Here is a 19,072-nt window from a genome sequence, read left to right as displayed (position 1 = left end):
TTGATTACTTTAAAAACACATACGTGACTGACCTTTAAAATCCATGAGCAATAACAGCACCGAGAGGTGCTTGGGCAGGAAATATTTTAGTTTAGACTCAAAATAATATTGTGAGTACATGGGTTGTTGGAGCTTTTTACCTGAAAACAGCTTCTGTGTCTGGCGTTGAAAAGGAGACGAAGAAACGCTGGGGGGGGGGGGAACCAAAACAGTTACAGTGTGCGCTGTAAAACTTAAACAAACGCAACGCCGCGCCGTAAAACTGAGGGGAACTGCACAGTCTGTGGGCTTGTGCACATTTCACATCATCCATGGTAAGTATGCCAATCCATGGCATACATTTTTAGAATAAAAATATGAATTAGAGCAGCTTTAATCTGTGTCACCAACTGAAAATCCAAGGAAAAGCTGATTTAATTGCTAAATTATCATACGCAATGCAGTACAAGAACATTACAACCAATAAAGTAACATGTAGGCCTATGTGACATCTAATCATTGGCTGATCAGTCAAAATGAATCAATCTGTTGAGCTTTTGAATGGAGGCTAAAACATTTAAATCTGTTGTTTCCCTGACTGCTAAAAGAAATAGTTCGACATTTTGGAAAATACGCTTATCCGCTTTCTTGCGATGGGAAGATTGATACCACTCTCATATTTGTATGTTAAGTATGGACCTTTTTCACTGTGACGTTTTGTCACAATAGGAAAAGCACAGCTGAAATTGATAACCTTAACGATGGCTCAATTCCATCAAGTGTCCCAGTAATCTATTTCAGTGAGTCAGCATGCACAATACCAGGGACTCTCCTAAGTGGAATGCAGACATCATTAATGGCTACTATGACATGTCAACATGTCTGCTGTGAAAAAGGTCTATTAGGCTACAGCCAGCTGGTTAGCTTATCTTAGCATAAAGACTGGAAACAGGCAAACAGCTAGCCTAGCTCTCTACAAGGATAAAAGAACATGTGCATACCAGCAGCTCTAAAGCCTACTAATTAACATCTTAGCATCTCATTTTTTAAAATGTGTATAAAACCAGTGCACTATTTCTTGGCAGGGAGCAGCGACTTCCTGTCGTCATCGTGATTTTAAAGCTTTAAGCAAGCGGTTGCCTTCACTGCCCTGCTGTCAAAGTAAAAGTTTTCTGTTGCACTCAGGTAGTTCAACTTTTTCAACTTACCACATTTTCAGGTTCATAATTGTATTTAGAGGCTATATCAGAATAGGTTTACATGGTTTAATTTTCAAAAAACATATTTTTGTTGTACTGCACATTTCACTATTGTGTTTTAACTACAGAGTGAGGCATCTCACTTCTGTTCCATCTTTGTTGGGAGTCGCACATGCACAGTACCTACGTCAGCACTACTAGCCAGTCAGAAGCAGAGTATGATGGCGTGCCATGCTAGCAGCTAGGCGAGCATTATAACGTGTGTTACAAAGTGACCACGTTTGTCTCTGAAGTAAAGGCTGGACTACAGTAGAGCTGTTTGGAGCAGTTTGTAAACAGGGTTTTCTGTTGGAGATGGTAAGTCCCTTTGGGGTGGACTTTGGGCTTTTTCACTTTGAAAACCAATAACGTGCACAAAAAGATATATAACACAATAAAGGAAAGGGAAAAAGCCAAAAAGCATAATATGAGCACTTTAATGTTTCTTTTTCTATTTCTTCCGCGAGCCGTGAGCGAATGTGTCAAGCCAGGCAGGTAATCACATCCAGGAAAGCCACAGTGCAGCTGGATACTTGACTAAATAAACCAATTTCAAAATAAAACACCCAGGTTTATGGTGAATTTGGCTGTCTCAACTTCTCAGCTGTGTCAGCGACACTCGATTAGGCACACGGAGAGAGAGAGACCAACGGACCGACAGACTGCACGCACGCACGCATGCACACACACACACACACGGGAAAAGAGAGAGAGAGAGAGAGAGAGAGAGAGAGAGAGAGAGAGAGAGAGAGAGAGAGAGAACATCTCTCATACAGCTCTATTGTCGTCCAACCTTTACTTCTGTGACGAATGTGCGTCACTTTGTAACACACGTTATAATGCTCACCCAGGCTAGCTGCTAGCGTGGCACGCCCTCATACTCTGCTTCTGACTGGCTAGTAGTGCTGACCTACTGAGCATGTGCGACTCCCAACAAAGATGGAAGAGAAGTGAGATGCCTCACTCTGTAGCTAAAACACAATGGTGAAAGGAGGAGCTGCAGCAATGTGCAGTACAACAAAAATATGGTGTTTTTTGAAAATTAAACCATGTAAACCTATTCTGATATAACCTCTAAATACAATTATGAACCTGAAAATGAGCGTAATATGAGCACTTTAAATAACGTGGGCGCCGAAATGAAAATAGCTCCGCTTAAGGGTGCTTCGTGGCTATTCGCGGCGCTTCCATGTGCGGTGAGTTTCTGGCCTTTTTGGTTTGGGGGTGCATTACAATATCTGTTAATTTAACAATCTTAGCAGTAAAATATTTTTAGCCAAGAATCCATTTCATATATGGGAGACCTTAGAGATGAGGAAAAACATTGTTGGGTTTAGTTCTACCTCCGGTAAGGGTATCTCAAAAACTAAAGCCCTTTTTGACCATTTGTCACTAGCCTATTAGTCAATTTCAGTTAGTGATATTTTAGAAAATACGCTTATTCACTTCTTGAACTCTCACATTTGTCTGTTGGAAAGAGAAAGAGAGAGAGAGAGAGAGAGAGAGAGAGAGAGAACTGCGCGTCTGGTATGCCAGGCGCGCAATCAAGCACAAATCTACACTTCGCGGCTATTCGTGGCGCTTCACCGTGCGGTGCGTTCCTGGTGTAAGATGCAGAAATGCAACAATATAAATGACATGTACACATACGCTTAAACTCGTGGTAAATGCGCACAAAACTCCTTTCACTAGAGATCAAACGGCCATTCAGTGAACACACAATTTTCAAAACAGCAGTGTGGGAATTTTCAGTAACGGCTTTATTAAATTAGTGCAAAAGACAGACGTAACTCATTCAAAATGTCATCTTTTTCTTTAAGGTGGTCTTTGACACAAACCCACACACGCTACGTTCTTTTTTTTTCTTTTGATGAGCGCAAGAGAAAACAAGCAAAAGTATCCACCAAAAACCACAGCCTTTTGTTTTCTTCTTGTGACTTGGAATGACAGATGGAGAGAGAGAGGGAACAGGAGAGGGCAGAACCGACGGGAGACAAAAAAAACAAACCTTATCACATGGCAGCCATCAAAACAAAGACTCCTGATTCCTGCAATTCATCACGGATTTCATCCAAAAAAAAAAAAAGATGTTACAATGAAATAGTCAACACATCAATAGCATTAGAAATAGTGCCTAAAATTCACAGAAAAAAAAGGTTTTCCTCTTTTTTATTTACTCACTGACAAAAGAACTTGCAATCAAAGTACATAAGTTAATCAATACTGTATATATTTATACAATGGTAAAAAATAAAATATTTATATAATAGTATTTTTTTTTTTTTTAAGGTTTACACCGTTACTATAAAGATATACTGTGTTCCACTCCATGACAACTAATGCAATAAAAACAGAAGCAAATCCAAGAAACGACTCCAGAGTTTCGGACTTTGAAGGCTTATGGCTACCACCTTTTTCCTAAAAGACCACAACCACTGCAGACAGAGAAGCAGGCTTTGTTTTCTTCCGCTTAAAGAGGGAAACAAGATCAAACACGGTCTGGGACGAGGAAAAAGAAGGGAAAACATTAAAAAAAAAAGTCAATGCTCTTTCCCCCCCGAGCCAGGACGGTAGCTCAGCCTTTCGCAGTGTTCCCTGGCCCGCCGAGAGACAGAGAGAGGTCGATAGGTAGACGGGAGGAGTGGGGGAGACAGGCAAGGGTGAGGCAGACAGATAGTGGGATGATGTACTGCATATGCACGGGGAGGGTTGAGGGAAGGAAAGAAAACGGAGGAAAAGAGGTAGCTATGGGAAGGGAAAAGGAGGGAAGGAGGAGAAAAGGGGGAAACTGGGGATGGAGCGAGAGGTTTCGGATGAACTGTGGGCAAAAAATACCAGAGGTTTAAGGTGAGGTCCAATAAGAAATTGATTCATAGCTTTTGTTTTGTTACAATATCAATATACATGTTGTTTCAAGTATCTCCTACGGATGTGGCATGTTGCCATGAACGCTGCTAACACCCACGGTTTGTCCGCCAGCGTGATGGCGTGCAGCCAAAATAGAATAGAATGAAAACTGTAAAAGAATGAAAAGAAGAATGTTGGACAAAGTGTACAGGGGAGAGGACAGATAGTCAGGAAAACACGAGGCCGTGAGATGAGAGACGACTGAAGTGGGGAAGGACACATGCCACAAAGGAAAGCAGAGATGAAGAGAAGGAGACGAGAGTGGTGAGAGGATAAGAGAGAGATTTAAAAAAAAAAAAAAGGAAAACAGAGTGGTGTTATACAGCATTTGTGCCAGTGGGGATTCAGTGTATTTTCTTGTTTGATTTGACGTGGTGAGAAGACTTCTTCTCGCTTCTTCTTCATCTTCTTTTTACGTCTTCTTCTTCTACTTCTTCTCTCCTAAGCCTGGGTTGCGTGGGGGAGATAAGTCGTTGCCTTTCAGTGTTGCAAAAAAAGGACTACGGGAGGTTTCGGCAGAATCTACAGGCCTGGAGGGAGAGGAGATGAAAGCGGAGGAGAAGACAGTTGAAGAGGAGGGGGAGGAATGTGTGGGAAAGAAAGGAGAAAAGAAAGGAGATACTGTAAAGCAAAGGTCATCACTGAACCAGATCAATTGCAATCAATTTCACAGGACAGGTGACAGGCGTCGCACCATTAAAGATTCAGGAAGGACAGAAGAGAGAAGTTATAATTGTTCCCTCTTAGTCCACCTTCAAGCAGTGGCAACCGAGTAATTGGCTTTAATGTGAAAGTCCATCCTGGAAACTGTGTCAGCGTGTACCTTCCCTCAACATCCTGGACAGTTCAATCAATATGGCTGAACACAAGCAACTCTGCAAACTTAAGATCGCGGAGAAGTGCACCCAAGCTTTTTGATTTATCATGCCATCAAGGGACTCTTTCTGGAGTGGCTACAGTGAAGATTAATTGACTCCGGACGCGTACTTGTAGAATACTTAACTTTTTTTTTTTTTCTTCTTTTTTTACATCGTAATGAGTTCAGTTTATGGTTCTGAGTCCAGCTTTGAAACAGAAAATATGGCCGCGTGTTCAACAAATTAGCCTGGACTGAACTCCCCACTTGTTTACTGAGGGGAGAATCTGTTTTAATTCACACAACATACCACAACATCTTTCACGAAGGACCTATCGGGCTTCAAAGCGTCACAGAACATGTGTCAATTTGGAGCGTTGCCGTGTTTTCCCTGGTGACGTAGTCTTTTAAATAAGTCTTAAAAAAAATAAAAATAAATAAGCGTAGGGTATGTTCCCTGGTAATGTGACAGTTTGTCTCATGAGTCTGGCAGAATTGCTTACAACGAGCAGGCACATGTACACGCGCACCACACACACTGCAGTATGAAATGTGAGAGTTTATTGATTGCCTCTCTGGCAGCCATCTCCTCCAAGTCTGCTGCCTATTTCTGACATGTTTGGAGATGGCTGAGCATTCGACAGAAAGCCTCCTCACCCCCAGCCATTTAGCTCATTCTCTCTCCTCTTTTTCTTTCCAAGTCTCCATTTAAAAAAAAAAAAGAAGTGTTTTCTCATATGACTGGATTGGATGGGGCGCTTTGGGCTTCTACCATGTCCTTACAGTAAATCCTACCTAAAGGTCCAATATGTAATATATTTACTGTAATAAATCAAAAAAATGACCTCAACGCGTCATCAGATATTAAGGAAACATTCTAAGTTATCACTATCTTTTCTGACAACAATGCTACGGCCAGTATTTTCTCCTTTTGAAATTTACGTTCTGTGACGGAATTTTGTTTATGTTTTGGCCTGTGTGTTGGGATCAACGGCCCAGTTAGACAGCCAGGCCGGGTTGCCAGATATACCTGGAAATGCGTAAACCCAGCGCGCTACAGCTGCAACGTTAGTACAGCCGTGAAAGCAGCAAAAACAGGATCAACGGAGATAAATTCTACCCGACCTAAAAAAAACGGCATGTTTTTAACAGTTGCGTGACCAGAGACGTAACAATAAATAAATATTGGAGATGTATTTGAAAGATGGAGACAGCTTAGAGCCCAAAAGGACGCCGAGTTGGCTGATTTCCTCCTTAACACGTAAGCATTAGCTTCAGGCTAATTCATCAACATTTGTGTACTCACATTGAATCATACAGCTAGCTAGAGTACCCGAGTTGGTTACTCCCGAAAACAATTGAGACAGCCAGTAAAGTGATCCCGACTGGTCCTGGCTAACGCCGCCATGCTAACCCTGCTAACACGTTACGGAGGACCAAAGAAGCGGGCCACGGCCGTTTACCACGTGTAGCCTGTTCAGCAGCCATAGCCGACAACGGTGAGTTATTTTAAGCCAAGAGAAAATCGGAAAGAGAGGGCCGCGAGTTTGCAGCGTATTTAGCGATTGTTGCCTTAATTCTAAGCCAATAAAGTGTGTTCAGTCGGGTGGCGAGGACAGCAAGGTAGTGCTATTTTTAGCAGTTCCTACCGTAATTCTAAGCCGAAAAAGTGTTTCTGTCAGTTGGGTACAGAGCGCCGCGTGAGCACGGGCTTCTATGACTGTCAATATAGCCAGCATCTAACGCTAGCTACTCCGCTGTGCTGTGCAGTAATGTCTGGCTATGTCAGACAAGCGTCTAGCAACATTGTTGTGGATGCTGCGGTCTCTGCCTGGCAACCTCCGTGAACTTCCAGTCTGGAGAGGAAGGGGCGGGGGAGACAACTCTCGCCAGTATTTTGAATTTGAAGGGAGAGTTGGGGCAGTTGCAACACTTTTTACATTTCCTTCAGTTTCTCAGCAACCGTTTGTATTAGAAAGACAAAAAAATAATATATTAAACCCATATATGTCACCTACTTGCCCATACTGCTGCAAATGAATTGCCTTTTATATCAATTTCATCTAATTGTCATTATTGTTGTCATGAGGGACAGTTGCAACACCATGTGTGGACAGTTGCATAGGGGGACAGTTGCAACAATGCATTGCAACTGTCCCACCCCCTGGCAGCCATCTTAAAACTAGCGATGATAGCCTAACACATTAGCTTTAACACATTGTACCTAAGTCTGTTAAGAGCTACGAAACTGCACATTCAAACTATATAACGATAAAGATCAATACTTAAACAGTTTAGACATTATGACAAAAAATATGGTCATAAAAAAAGTCACTTTTTCACCTTGAATGTCAGTTCTTCCATAAGGAACGATGACATGTGGCTGTTAACTTCCAGAAAGATGTAGGGGCCTACTGAGCATGTGCATTAGGAGTTTCATGACTCTAGCTCATTCCTGATTGGAGAAATCAGCAATGTTGCAACTGCCACACGTTGCAACCATCCCCATTCTCCCCCTAACTATTTTAAACACTAGCTGTCAGTATTACATATTGGAACTTTAAAGTGATGGTTCGAGTTAATTTTACCCTCGGTCCTTTGCACCATGAGCCTCCGCCAAACACTCCCAAAAGGCTTTTGGGAGAGAAGCGTGAGTAGCGTTATCAGCTGAATAGCTTAGCGCGAGGCTAATGGACCCACGTTTGTATCTTGTAAATGACCCCACTAATAATGCCCGAAATGATACCAAATTTCTACACTAGTACAAATAGGTTATGTACTCATACAACAATGGTTGGAAAGTTTGTAAGTAAACCAGAAGTTTATGAACACTTGCCTGCTCTCTTCTGCTCTCTGCTGCTGCTGCTACCTGCAGTTAGATCGATAGTGCTTAGGGCGTTTACAAATTACTACACCGAAAGAGATACAACAAAAATATTTATTAATTTAATGATTAAATAAGGTAATGTCTCCAAACGTACCTAAATTATTACTTGTCTCCTGCTAGTTATACTACAGCACTTACTTAAAAAACAAGTTAAATTAATAAATATTTTTGTTGCATCTCTTTTGGGTGTTGTAATTTGTAGACGGCCCTAAGCACTCGCCTCGCAGCAGCAACAACAACAGCAGAGAGCAGAAGCCAGCAGGCAAGTGTTATTTACATAACCTTCTGGTGTACTTACAAACTTTCCAATCCATCGTTTTATGAGTGCATAACCTATTTGTACTACTGTAGACATTTGGTATCATTTCGGGCATTATTAGTGGGGTCATTTACGAGATACAAATGTGGGTCCATTAGCCCCTGTGCTAAGCTATTCAGCTGATAACGCTACTCTACGCTAACTCTCCCAATGTTAGACCCAGGTGAAAAAAGCTTCTGGGGGGGTGTTTGGCTCGAGGTCATGGTGCAAAGGACCCTAGGGTGAATTACTCCGAACCATCACTTTAAGGATAAAGTAGGAGTCAGGCAAACTAAATTGAAAAATATTGAAAGGGTTACACACGCAGGTTCAGTTACTACCAAACCGTTCACTGCAAGTTCAGGAAAAGGTCACTTGCGTCTACTAAATTCAAATTGCACTGTAGATATGAGCACTTCGCTACATTTACTACATACTCCACAAGTGCACTCTGAAGAGCAGAAGCAAATCCAGGTCATTCATAATGCTGTCACCTTTTGTTCCTCTGTCTATTACGGTGCACACATTTTTCTACAAATGTATTTTTATTTTGAGGATTGTATGAACAAAAAGAACAGACATTTACAATTACTGTAGCAACTAAATTCGTAGTTTTCAATCTGCTCAGACTGCTATGATACAGTATGTTGACTGGTAATAAGCCGCTAACTGATGCATTTTGAATGGTTGTCAGGCAACAAATCACATGATCTTTATCGTTTTCCGATTAATTAATTTAAATAATCATACTAATCATACTGTAATTCAACAAATATTTAACATTTTAAAATCTAAAATAGTTCATAGATCAAGTTCTAATCTTACAAACTGTATATTATTACATACCGTAATCAGAATTATCCATTTAGCCTATGTACAGTATGCACTAACAGTGAAACACTATGTGTGTGTGCATGTTCTGAAATGTTCTTTGAATCAGCATTTTTTCCTCTTTATTTGCCTCAGTTTCATGGGTATTCTGTGTTGAGATGGTGCAAATATTTTTTAATACATGTCTTATATCTTTCTAATACATTTCACTTGTGTCGTTCAAATTTTTCCAAGGGACAAACATGAGGAGGGGTGGGGCCCTTGGTATATTCAGTCAGTGCGTTTACATGCAGTTTAAAAAAATTATTATATTCGGGTTAAGGCAATACCCTGATGTCTCAATGCCATGTAAACACCTTACCCCGGTTAAACGCCCTGCCCCTGTCCATGCGTCTGGCAGACTCTTTTGTCTCTTTTAAAAAGGATCTGAAAACATGTTTATTTAGGAAAGCTTCTGGTTGATGGGTTTTCACTAGTGTCACTTTAATTTTACATATGTATATACATTTTTATATTGTTTGTTTTACCTATTCTTTGTACAGCACTTTGTGATTTTATTTGTGAAAAGTTCTCATAACCCGGTTAACACACCTGCAGAACTCCTTCAGTAACCGGGGTATTCCTGCATGTATACACCTTAACTGGAGTATGATCAGGTTAAATGTCTGTGCTAGAGCTGTAATTGGTCCTTAAAAGTTAGGCCAGATTGTACAAAAGTCTCATTTGTCAGATATCTGCAAATTTCAGTAGCTTTTACAGGATAAAAGTTGCAAGACACGTAATACGGCAATTTACAGTAAATGATGTAGTAAAGACAGTGAGACCTCACACAGCTTCCCTACCGCAGATGGCTGTGACTGTGTTTCAGTTCACTTAGTACAACTCCTCAGTACACAGATACAGCGGTTAGTGCGAGGAACGGATCAGGTGTACCATAAACATTCTGCCTTACTTAACAGGCTTACTTTAAAGCCTTGCCTTTTACCACTAATCTAGCAAAATGCATGCAGCAAAATATGGTTTAAAACAACCAATTTGGAGGTGGTAATTTGTCATAGCAAGTATTTGTTTCTAAAGGGTTTACTGTTGCATTATGCTTTTTGCATTTCTATTGTAAGTTCATGAGTGGGCTGCACTGTTGCTTTCGCTGGTCACAGCTCTTGTGTGCTTTGTTTAATAAATCATGCGTTTCTCTGTTGACATGCCAATATGTCTTTTTTTCTGTCTTTATTCTCCTCCATCTCTGATCCTCTTTCTGTCTGCAAATCTCTCTTTCTCTCTATGAGGTTAGGGAGCGGTCTTGAGGAATGTGAACTATAATTTTCCAAGACACTCTAAAATGAATTGGACTGTACACTTCAAAAAAGTCTGAAGCGATCGAAGCGTGCCTGAATGGGGGTGAATATCTAATAGAGTGGAGGGTATGGAACAGGAGGGGGTGGGGGCCAATTGATTTTTCTTTCTCCACTAGTTTTCTTCCAGTGTCCCCTTTTTATAAGGCTCAGGACTAAGTGTCGTCCCCCCCCAAAAAAAAGGAAATAAAGGTCGAGAAACACTCGAAGGCACTAAAGACTCAAGATATTGGTTTTTGTTTTTGCAAATCTAATGCGACTATGGCTGGCAGCCCTGTTTCACCTCACATGAAGAACTGGGTATAAAATAGGCAATTCTCCCCCTCTGGCTAAAAAGTCAATGCCTTGACATGAAAATACATTGCCGAATCAATTCACCTCAGCTCCCATGCAGACACAAGCTATGAACTCATAGGTCAGGAACAGATGAAAGAAAAAATTAGGTAGGTAGAAGAGCAAGCGAGAAAGAGAAGGATGAACGGCATATAATCATTTTACCTGAGGTTGCCTGAGTTATGAATGAGTCACTTTATGTTACCGCTAGCAGAATTAACTGCCAATACCACCATCACCTATGGAGAATCACAGAGGGAAGATTGTATAATGACTCCTGCTGCAGTACATTTCTCCTGCACACTCTATGCATGCACGTTTAAAGGGCATACTTATTTTGTTTACTTTTTTTTATTTTAAACACTTATATTATATTAGTACTTGTGTTTCGAGTTTTGATTGTGTTTTGGATTTTGATATTTGATTGATTCCCTGCATTATTCCTTTTTCAGTGGTTTTCGTTTGTGTATTGCTGCGACATGTAAATCAATCAATCAATCAATCAATCAATCAATCTATCTATCACTCTATCTATATATATATATATATATATATATATATATATATATATATATATATATATATATATATATATATATATAAGCAACCTTCTCTGTAACTATTCTATTCTAACAGTATGTGATAAAACGGCTATCTTAGCCAGAAGATATCTTATTTCCATTTCACAACACCAGACAGAAGGGAATACATTTTGACTCAAATCTTTTTCTGCCATGTGCAGTATATAAATGACCTAATGGAGTATCACAGAGATTCACTGATGTTGACTTATCAAACCATCTCCACTTATTCTATGTCTCTCTGGGTAAAAGTGTCAGCTTAATGTGTAAAATGTAAATTTAACAAGCTGCAGGAGGCGAGGAAGAATCAAATAGGACACCGGAGGGAACGGTAACCGTTTTCCAGCCTTTCTAATTGCTGAGAGGAGAGGAGGGTGACAGTTGATTAGCTCAGGTATGTCACGGCTGCTAGAAGAAAACAGCGGCATTTCAGCAGGAAGAAGAAACATTGTAGGGGAAGACTGTCAGCCTAACACTGACTAGAATGGAAGCTAATGAACCTTACCAACCCAGAATGCAATAATGAATGAGTTAACTATATGAACAATATTTTTTTCCCAAATGACAAGAAATAGAAGGAAAGTGAATAGAAAAGTAAAAGTCTTATAATGTATTCTAATCTTGAAGCTGGAATAAGGAACTTTTGTTTCCCCCCTCTGGCAGTGAGAGTAATTACACAAACAAAAGCATCAGCGTCGCTGTGGTCTCTCCCCCGTTCTTCTTAAAGGACAAATCCGGCACAAAATGAACCTAGGGGCTAATAATAACACATGGGTACCGAGTCGACCGTTCTCTGGGATCTGTTTTCATGCTAATCGAATAGGGAGGAGTTTGGGGTGGGTGGGTGGGTGGGCATTAACATACAGGACTTTCAAGCCAGAGAGCAATTTGACAGTTTACATATTAACGTGAGGTACCGTAATTATGTACTAGCATCAGGATTCTACATTTTTGAATCAGATCAAAGCCATTGCTAGGAATAAATAACTTGTCATTATGTATTTAGTCAATAGCTCATACTGTACTTTGTTAAAGCACAAATCCGGCGCAAAATGAACCTAGGGGTTAATAACACATGTGTACCGAGTAGACCCTTCTCTTGGATATTTTTTCATGTTAATCAAAAGTGACCAGTTTTATCGCAAACCGCTAATTAGCTTATAACGCTAGTCGTTGGGGCAAGGGTAAAGTAAAAAGAAATCGCTATTTCTATACCATTAACAAGGCTCAAAATAGCACCACACTTCCACGGTAGCATAATGAGGGTCCCTACATGTAAACCCAAGCATTGAGAACTTTGTAAGTGTACAGAAAGTTTATTTAAAAGATAGGGCACCATCTTGGGAAAAAAATCACGACCAGTCGATCGGCAAACCACGGACCATGGGGAGATTTCAAGTGAGAGTTCAGCTCACGTTGCATGCCGTTCGCCGTTCGACTGGTCGTGACTGTTTTCCCAAGATGTATACATGAACGGTGCTGTCTTTCTAAACCAGGGGCGGATCTAGAAAAATATTTATGTGGTGGCGAGAGGGGTGCAGGAAGTTTTGAGGGGTGTCAACATATGGCAGACGTATATTTACTGAATTTAATCACAGTTATCACAGTTTGATGAGAAATAGTATGTACACACTACAAAAGGGCACAGGCGGCCATTTGCAAACGTATACAGACAAACTTCATCTCATGCAATCAATGTCCTGCATTTGATGTTTCATGTGAAACAGTTCATATTAGGAATAAGTGACCATACAATGTGATCTCACTTAATAGGAGATAGAAGTATGTAAGGGGCATTATCACAGGACAGGTATTAAGGTAAGACACAGGTGATGAGTGGCAGATGTGTGAGAGGGGAAGCAAACTGTTTTTGACTGACTGCACTCGGACATTGGAGATTCACGCTTGTAAATGGCCATAACTTTTAATTCGTGTTGGCGAGGCTTTCTTTTAGGGTGGCATTTGCCACCCTATGCCACCCCGGTAGATCCGCCCCTGTTCTAAACTATCTTTTTAATAAAAGTTCTCCATGCTTGGGTTTGCATGTAGGGACCCTCATTATGCTACCGTGGATATGTTGTGCTATTTTGAAGAACGGTTGACTCGGTACACATGTGTTATTAACCCCTAGGTTCATTTTGCACCGGATTTGTCCTTTAAGGCCTCTAAAAGTTCAGTACTGTAGAATTATAGCTTTATGATGCTTATATGCTATTGTCTTAAGAGACGATACTCCTCTTTAAATACCTGACAGTTCATATCCCAGTTCAAAGATCAATAACCCTTGACAGCTTGATCTGAAGGCAGAAACAACCCATCCACCATACACATCACTCTAACGTGAGGTCTCTTTAAAAGGAAGCTGTGAAAAAGCCATATTTTTACAAGAGTAAATAAGCCCCTAAACATCCTGTCTCTATAGCTGGGAGGGGATTAGTGTAGAGCTGGAGAAGGAAGAGGAGAAGTGGCTGTCGGAGCGAAGCGAGGGATCAGAGAGGAGGAATAGTGAAGAGTGTGGACTAAAACCCCCCTGGGAGGATGGAGGTAAATTAGTGGCATCTGTGCTGGGAGCTGTGTGTTGTTTAAGGGTAAATGTTTTGTTTTTACTCCACCCGCTCACTCTCTCTCGCGCTCCTTTACTCTTGGAATTACATAATTACTCTCGCTGAAATTACAGAGGAACACAGAGAGGCACTCTGCAGTGCATTACAACTACAGACAAATCTGCAGCTGAAGCCCGTAATCCTGCATGGAAGAGATTTTACCAAGTGGTTTGAGCTCTTAGACTTTCCTAAATTGAGAACATGCAGGGTGAATTGGTGCAGTGCAGGATGAAATGGGTGTGCATACCGTATATGTGTGTATGTGTGTGTGTGCTTATGTACTGTAAGTGAGAGAAGAAGTAGAAATAAGGGTAAGAGCATCAGCATCCGCTCCCCCAGAGATTTTTACCATATCATTTTATTTTATATCTTTCATAAGCCACATTCACACACAGCGAGACTAGCAACAACATATTAATCTCAAAAGTCCAGCGATGTCCACACCACCTTTATGTGTAAAATACACATTACTGACATACTGTCCAAAACTGGAAAGTAATTGCCTCCAGCCACAAATCATCAACTTTGAGAATGTCATTTTGAGCAACAGTAAGGCTGCTGCCAGGAGATAGACGTACTGTTACAGTGCCATATCAGTTCACATGTGCACTGACAGGGGGCAGTGTGGTCATCTGTGTTGGTTTACTGCCTGTGAGCTGGGCTGCCAGCGATAGAGGAGCATTCCTCCTTGTAATTACTTCTAAAATTAGGAATCATTCTTATGAGTAGCTGTCCTTTTTGTGTGCATCCGCAGCCTATGGGAGCACGTATTGACTGCACTTAGTTTGCCCAATTAGGAAGTCTTATCTCAGGTGAACAATTGATGCTTTCGGGTGGACATTTAACAACTTGAATCGGAGTGTGTATGTGTGTTTGGGCTTTATATATCTGCAAGCGTTTCCCTCTCCAGAACTGTAGGATAATACTGTAATTGTTCCCTACTTTATGATAATCTGTCTGTGTATGTGTGTGTAGTGGATGTGTGTGAGAGTGTATGGCACATTGATCACAAAAGAAAGGCTTACAATGGAGGGGAGTGAAAGTAGGCCCCTGCAAAGCTCGGGGATTTGGCTGCCAATCCTGCAACAGCAAACAAAGGTCTCGTAAGCATTAGAAGACACAGTATATGTTGGCACTCTGCACACACAGGCACACGCTCGCCCTCCCTCTCCGTCCTACAGGGTTACATACATTATTTAAGGGTCTGAAAAGCAACCCTAGCTGAGTGTGTATATGGCTGAGAGCTAGGACAGAAAGCCAGTAATGATGTAGCTTTACTTTTGGTAGTGTTGCTAAGCCGAGTACTGCTGAGGAGTCAGTGTTTAGGTTTGAGGTACTGATGGAAAGTTGAGATCCAGCAATAGTACACCATATTCCCCACCATATTAACCAGCAGGCTTCCCAACCCACACATCATTTCAATTCTTTTGGCTTAGAGTATAAACACACAACGAGGGAAGATCTGTCAGTGAACAGAGAGATTATCTTTCTCTTCTACAAAAATCCACCTGTTACATCAAATCTCTGATTCATTTTAGGGGAGACTCTCTGACTGATTTGCCACTTTCTGTCTTGTCTGTAGAATATATATGAATGTAATGTGTTTCAGGGAAAATGTGATTTTTTTTCGGATTGAATACGGAATTGAAGTACTTGTCAAGATAGCATTATCAGTTTGTAGTCATTTTCTCCCTCCTCTCGAGCCTCACCCAGAAACACATCAACACTAGGATACACAGAAATACATTAGCCAGTCAAAACACACACACACACACACAGAGACACAGAGACACACACACACACACACACACACACACACACACCTCTAGAGGGTTTTAAAAAGAGGATGCAAAGAACAACTGTCGTTATTGTCTCGTGTTACGTACCTAAACGTTATCGGACACAGAGAACCAAGAGCACCACACTAATAATTTGGTTTGCCAAGGAAAATGTAATCACTGCTTCGATTACGTTTACTGGCAATTTCCTGTTTTAGCCATCCAGACGTGTGACATCCTTATTCTGCACAGAAATCACATGGACTGAACACTGAAGACGGGTTCACATCATGCACCCCACATGTTAAAACCACGGTACTGTATACCTTCATATTTTTTCCCCCCTCTGGTTCGAGTTTACTTGGCAGCAATGCCACCCCAGGGTGCCACAGTGCACTACTACAGTAGGACACTTGGTTAAGGTAAGGTAAGCATCCTGGTGGTGGTTAAAAATGGAAAAAAAGTCTTAAGTTTCCCATCTTATGTTTCAAGTCAATGTTGACTTTTTCCGTAGATTGCAATCCTTCCCTTAACTTGCTTTTATGATTATGCCAAAGAGAACCATACATTAATGTGTTGTATTAGTAGCTATGAGGGGGAACACAATGAAATACATTGACAGTGAACATTTTAGAGAAACATTTAATATAAACGTTTTGTCATAATGTTGATGAAAATGTCATTACATGGGCTTTACTTAAACTGATGCTACTTTTTTGAACATGAACTTAATGTTTGGTAGACAGGGTTGGGCACTAAGAGATAAAAGAGATAGAGGGAGGGAAAGGTAAGAGAGATAAAGAAAACAAGGAGCCAGAGAAATTAAGAAAACAGATCTGCTGCATGGCCATACATTCGTCTGTGGCCTGGTGGGCAAAAATAAAAAAAACCAGAACAAAACGGAAGACTTTAATCTCCACAACGTTATTCTCGTCTCCCTTCCCCACACTCCCCCTCTGGCTCTTTCCATTTTTCTTCCCCTCATCTCTCTCCTGCAGGGTCAGAGTTCAGCTTGGAGATAAGGGAATTGAAACAGGATCCTCTGCGCCTCTCTGTCAGACTATCTGACTATACACTGCAGTGATCAGTCCCCTCTATCTGTCCCCCAGCACAGGTCTCTGTGATGAGCTCGAGCAGAAGTCATCCCTCTGGGCGCTTGTGTGTGTGTGTGTGTGTGTGTGTGTGTGTTGAGAGATGTTCTGCGTCTGAATTGGTGGAACCTCTGTTGACCAGCTGTAATACTATCTGAGATTCCCAAGTGAGACACGCACACCCACACACACACACACACACCCACACACACACAAAATACTAACTTCTGCAGAGATTGTAGATAAGATGACCTCTAGAGGGTTTTAAAAAGAGGATGCAAAGAAGAACAGTCCTTGTTTTTTTCTCTCTCTCTCTCTCTCTCTCTCTCTCTCTCTCTCTGTCTCTCTCTCTGTCTCTCTCTCTCTCTCTCTCTCTCTCTCTGTACTCCAACCTCCAGCTCCAGGGTAACAGCGCTCACTGTTAACATCAGTTCTGACTCCGCAAACGTGCTCCAAGTCTAAATGAATGGATGTGTACACGGGCACAGAAACGGGCAGCTTAAGAGTCTGCCGTCTGGAGCATCTATTTGGCCAATGAATGCCTCTGTCTATCACGGCACTATTTACAGTAGAGTAATGGATGCTACCGCCGTTCAGAGTAAAAAGGACATCTGAGGAGAAGACTCTCCTAATGTCATCTTGGCACGTCAACCAATTATCACGCTTTCTGGTTCAGACGCTGCGGCTGTTACCATGGCAATGGCAAATAACCACATATTTCTTAGAAAGGAGAGCGTGAAAAGCTAACAGACTGTTCCAGCTGGGACGCTCTTTCGGGATCACTCCCATGAAACTTTTTTTTTTCCGAGAAGTGGAAGTGAACGCTGACGCAGCATCAGCTTACGCTCGCGATTAGCGCCTTGCAGTGAAACCGTGACTGACGGTCGATCAATGCCGGAGTGTGGTGTGCTTGGGCTGGTGCTTGCCACGCGTTGACAGTTCAATTTTTATACTTTAATGTTCTTGTGAATCACAAGTTTTTCAACAGAGGTTGCAGGTGTAAGTGCTCCGTCTGCATCACGAGAGAACGAGACGATGCGCTCGCCAAGACAAAGCCTTCCCATACGCAGCACAGTCACCTGCTATGAATGTGTGCTTTTGGAGAAAAGATATGCATCAATAGGCAGATTGATCTATGGCCAAAGGCTGGCCGATGGGCCATGCTGAACGCTGTGATGCACAGATACCGAGAGAAAATGAGAAGATGAGACGCTGAGATTCTGCTTGTAAGCAAAGGATTATGGGGAGAGTGCGGCTGGTTGCTAAACAGAGAGAAAGCAGAAGAGCAGGAGAAGTGGTACGGCGGAGGAGAAACAGCAGCAGAGAGGGCCGAGGGATGAGTGACAGGTAACAGAATAAGGAACAAAATACGCAAGTGAGGGTGATCAACGGGACGATTTTTCTGACTGTCTTCAACAAAACATTTCTGAGTCAAACAAATCAAAAAATAATATATTATTACCACTACATTTAGGCCTAAAATCGTATTCTCCTTTTTCTTCTGTTCGCTTTTCCTTTCCCCGTCATTTCTTCTTTTCTTTTTCCTTCTTATGCGTGAATGCAAAGGGTGCAAACAGTGTATCAGTACATGTGCACAATAGTTAGCATTGTATACTGACTGTATGGTTCCTGGGCTTATATACTAAGTCTAGTTCGGATGGGTTATTAATTGGTTTGATATAGATAGACGGAAACGAAGAAGAGAGATGGAAAAGAAAAAAAAATTGTAAATGTGTGTGCGTGTATGCATGTATGTATTTGTGCATCTGTGTCTATGTGTATGCATGGGTTTATGCGAGTGTAGGTCGGTAGATATACCGTACATGTATGTGTATGTAAACATGTATGAATAGGTGAAGCATCAAATTGTTTTGTATTTAACTAAAGGATAAAAATAGAAAAGGGGGGTAGGAACAGACAAGTTTTTATTTTAACTTCTTCCTACTCCTTTTTGAACATGGGAATTTCTTATTTGAATCACTTACAATAAACTTGGAAGATTGTGCTGAGATGTACATGTTCTTATTTATCTTGTTCTTTTTTATTTTAATTGTATTTTATATATATATATATTAGGCCTGGCAAACTCGATTCCTTTTTAGGATTCGGGTTATTCTGAGTCATTCACTAAATTGATCCGGGTTGTGCGAGTCACTTGAATCACTTGAGTCAGTATTGTATGCTACATCCAAGGCGAGCTTTTGATTTGGATAAAATGCCATGTTTTCATTTAGAATCTTTTCATTTTATTTGGAAAACGTTATATCCATAAATGTAAATGGTCTGAAAGAAAAGCAAATATTCATTTAAAAATGACAGTATTATGGAATTATATTTT

At 41.1% G+C, this 19,072-nt stretch overlaps 1 protein-coding gene across 6 annotated transcripts in view; it reads right to left on the bottom strand.

Moving 5' to 3' along the window:
* cdh13 (cadherin 13, H-cadherin (heart)) overlaps positions 1-19,072 on the bottom strand; it is a 460,326-nt gene that overhangs the window by 13,944 nt on the left and 427,310 nt on the right. For 3 of the 6 annotated variants that reach the window (XM_039809525.1, XM_039809521.1, XM_039809526.1), the window contains 2 exons: positions 10,847-10,920; positions 3,496-4,654 (listed from right to left, as the gene is read on the bottom strand). The exons of 1 other annotated variant lie outside the window; for it this stretch is intronic. In XM_039809525.1, the coding sequence (XP_039665459.1) occupies positions 10,898-10,920 (23 nt within the window). In that variant the 3' untranslated portion in view covers positions 3,496-4,654; positions 10,847-10,897. Of the gene's footprint in view, positions 1-3,495; positions 4,655-10,846; positions 10,921-14,893; positions 14,946-19,072 lie in introns of those variants that run through there. 2 more of the 6 variants (XM_039809522.1, XM_039809524.1) reach the window with 2 other exon arrangements.

The sequence above is a fragment of the Perca fluviatilis genome, chromosome 8, assembly GCF_010015445.1.
Source record: "Perca fluviatilis chromosome 8, GENO_Pfluv_1.0, whole genome shotgun sequence".
Taxonomy (NCBI): domain Eukaryota; kingdom Metazoa; phylum Chordata; class Actinopteri; order Perciformes; family Percidae; genus Perca; species Perca fluviatilis.
The sequence above is the reverse complement of the archived record's forward strand: the minus strand, read 5'-3'. Positions and strand labels throughout refer to the sequence as shown.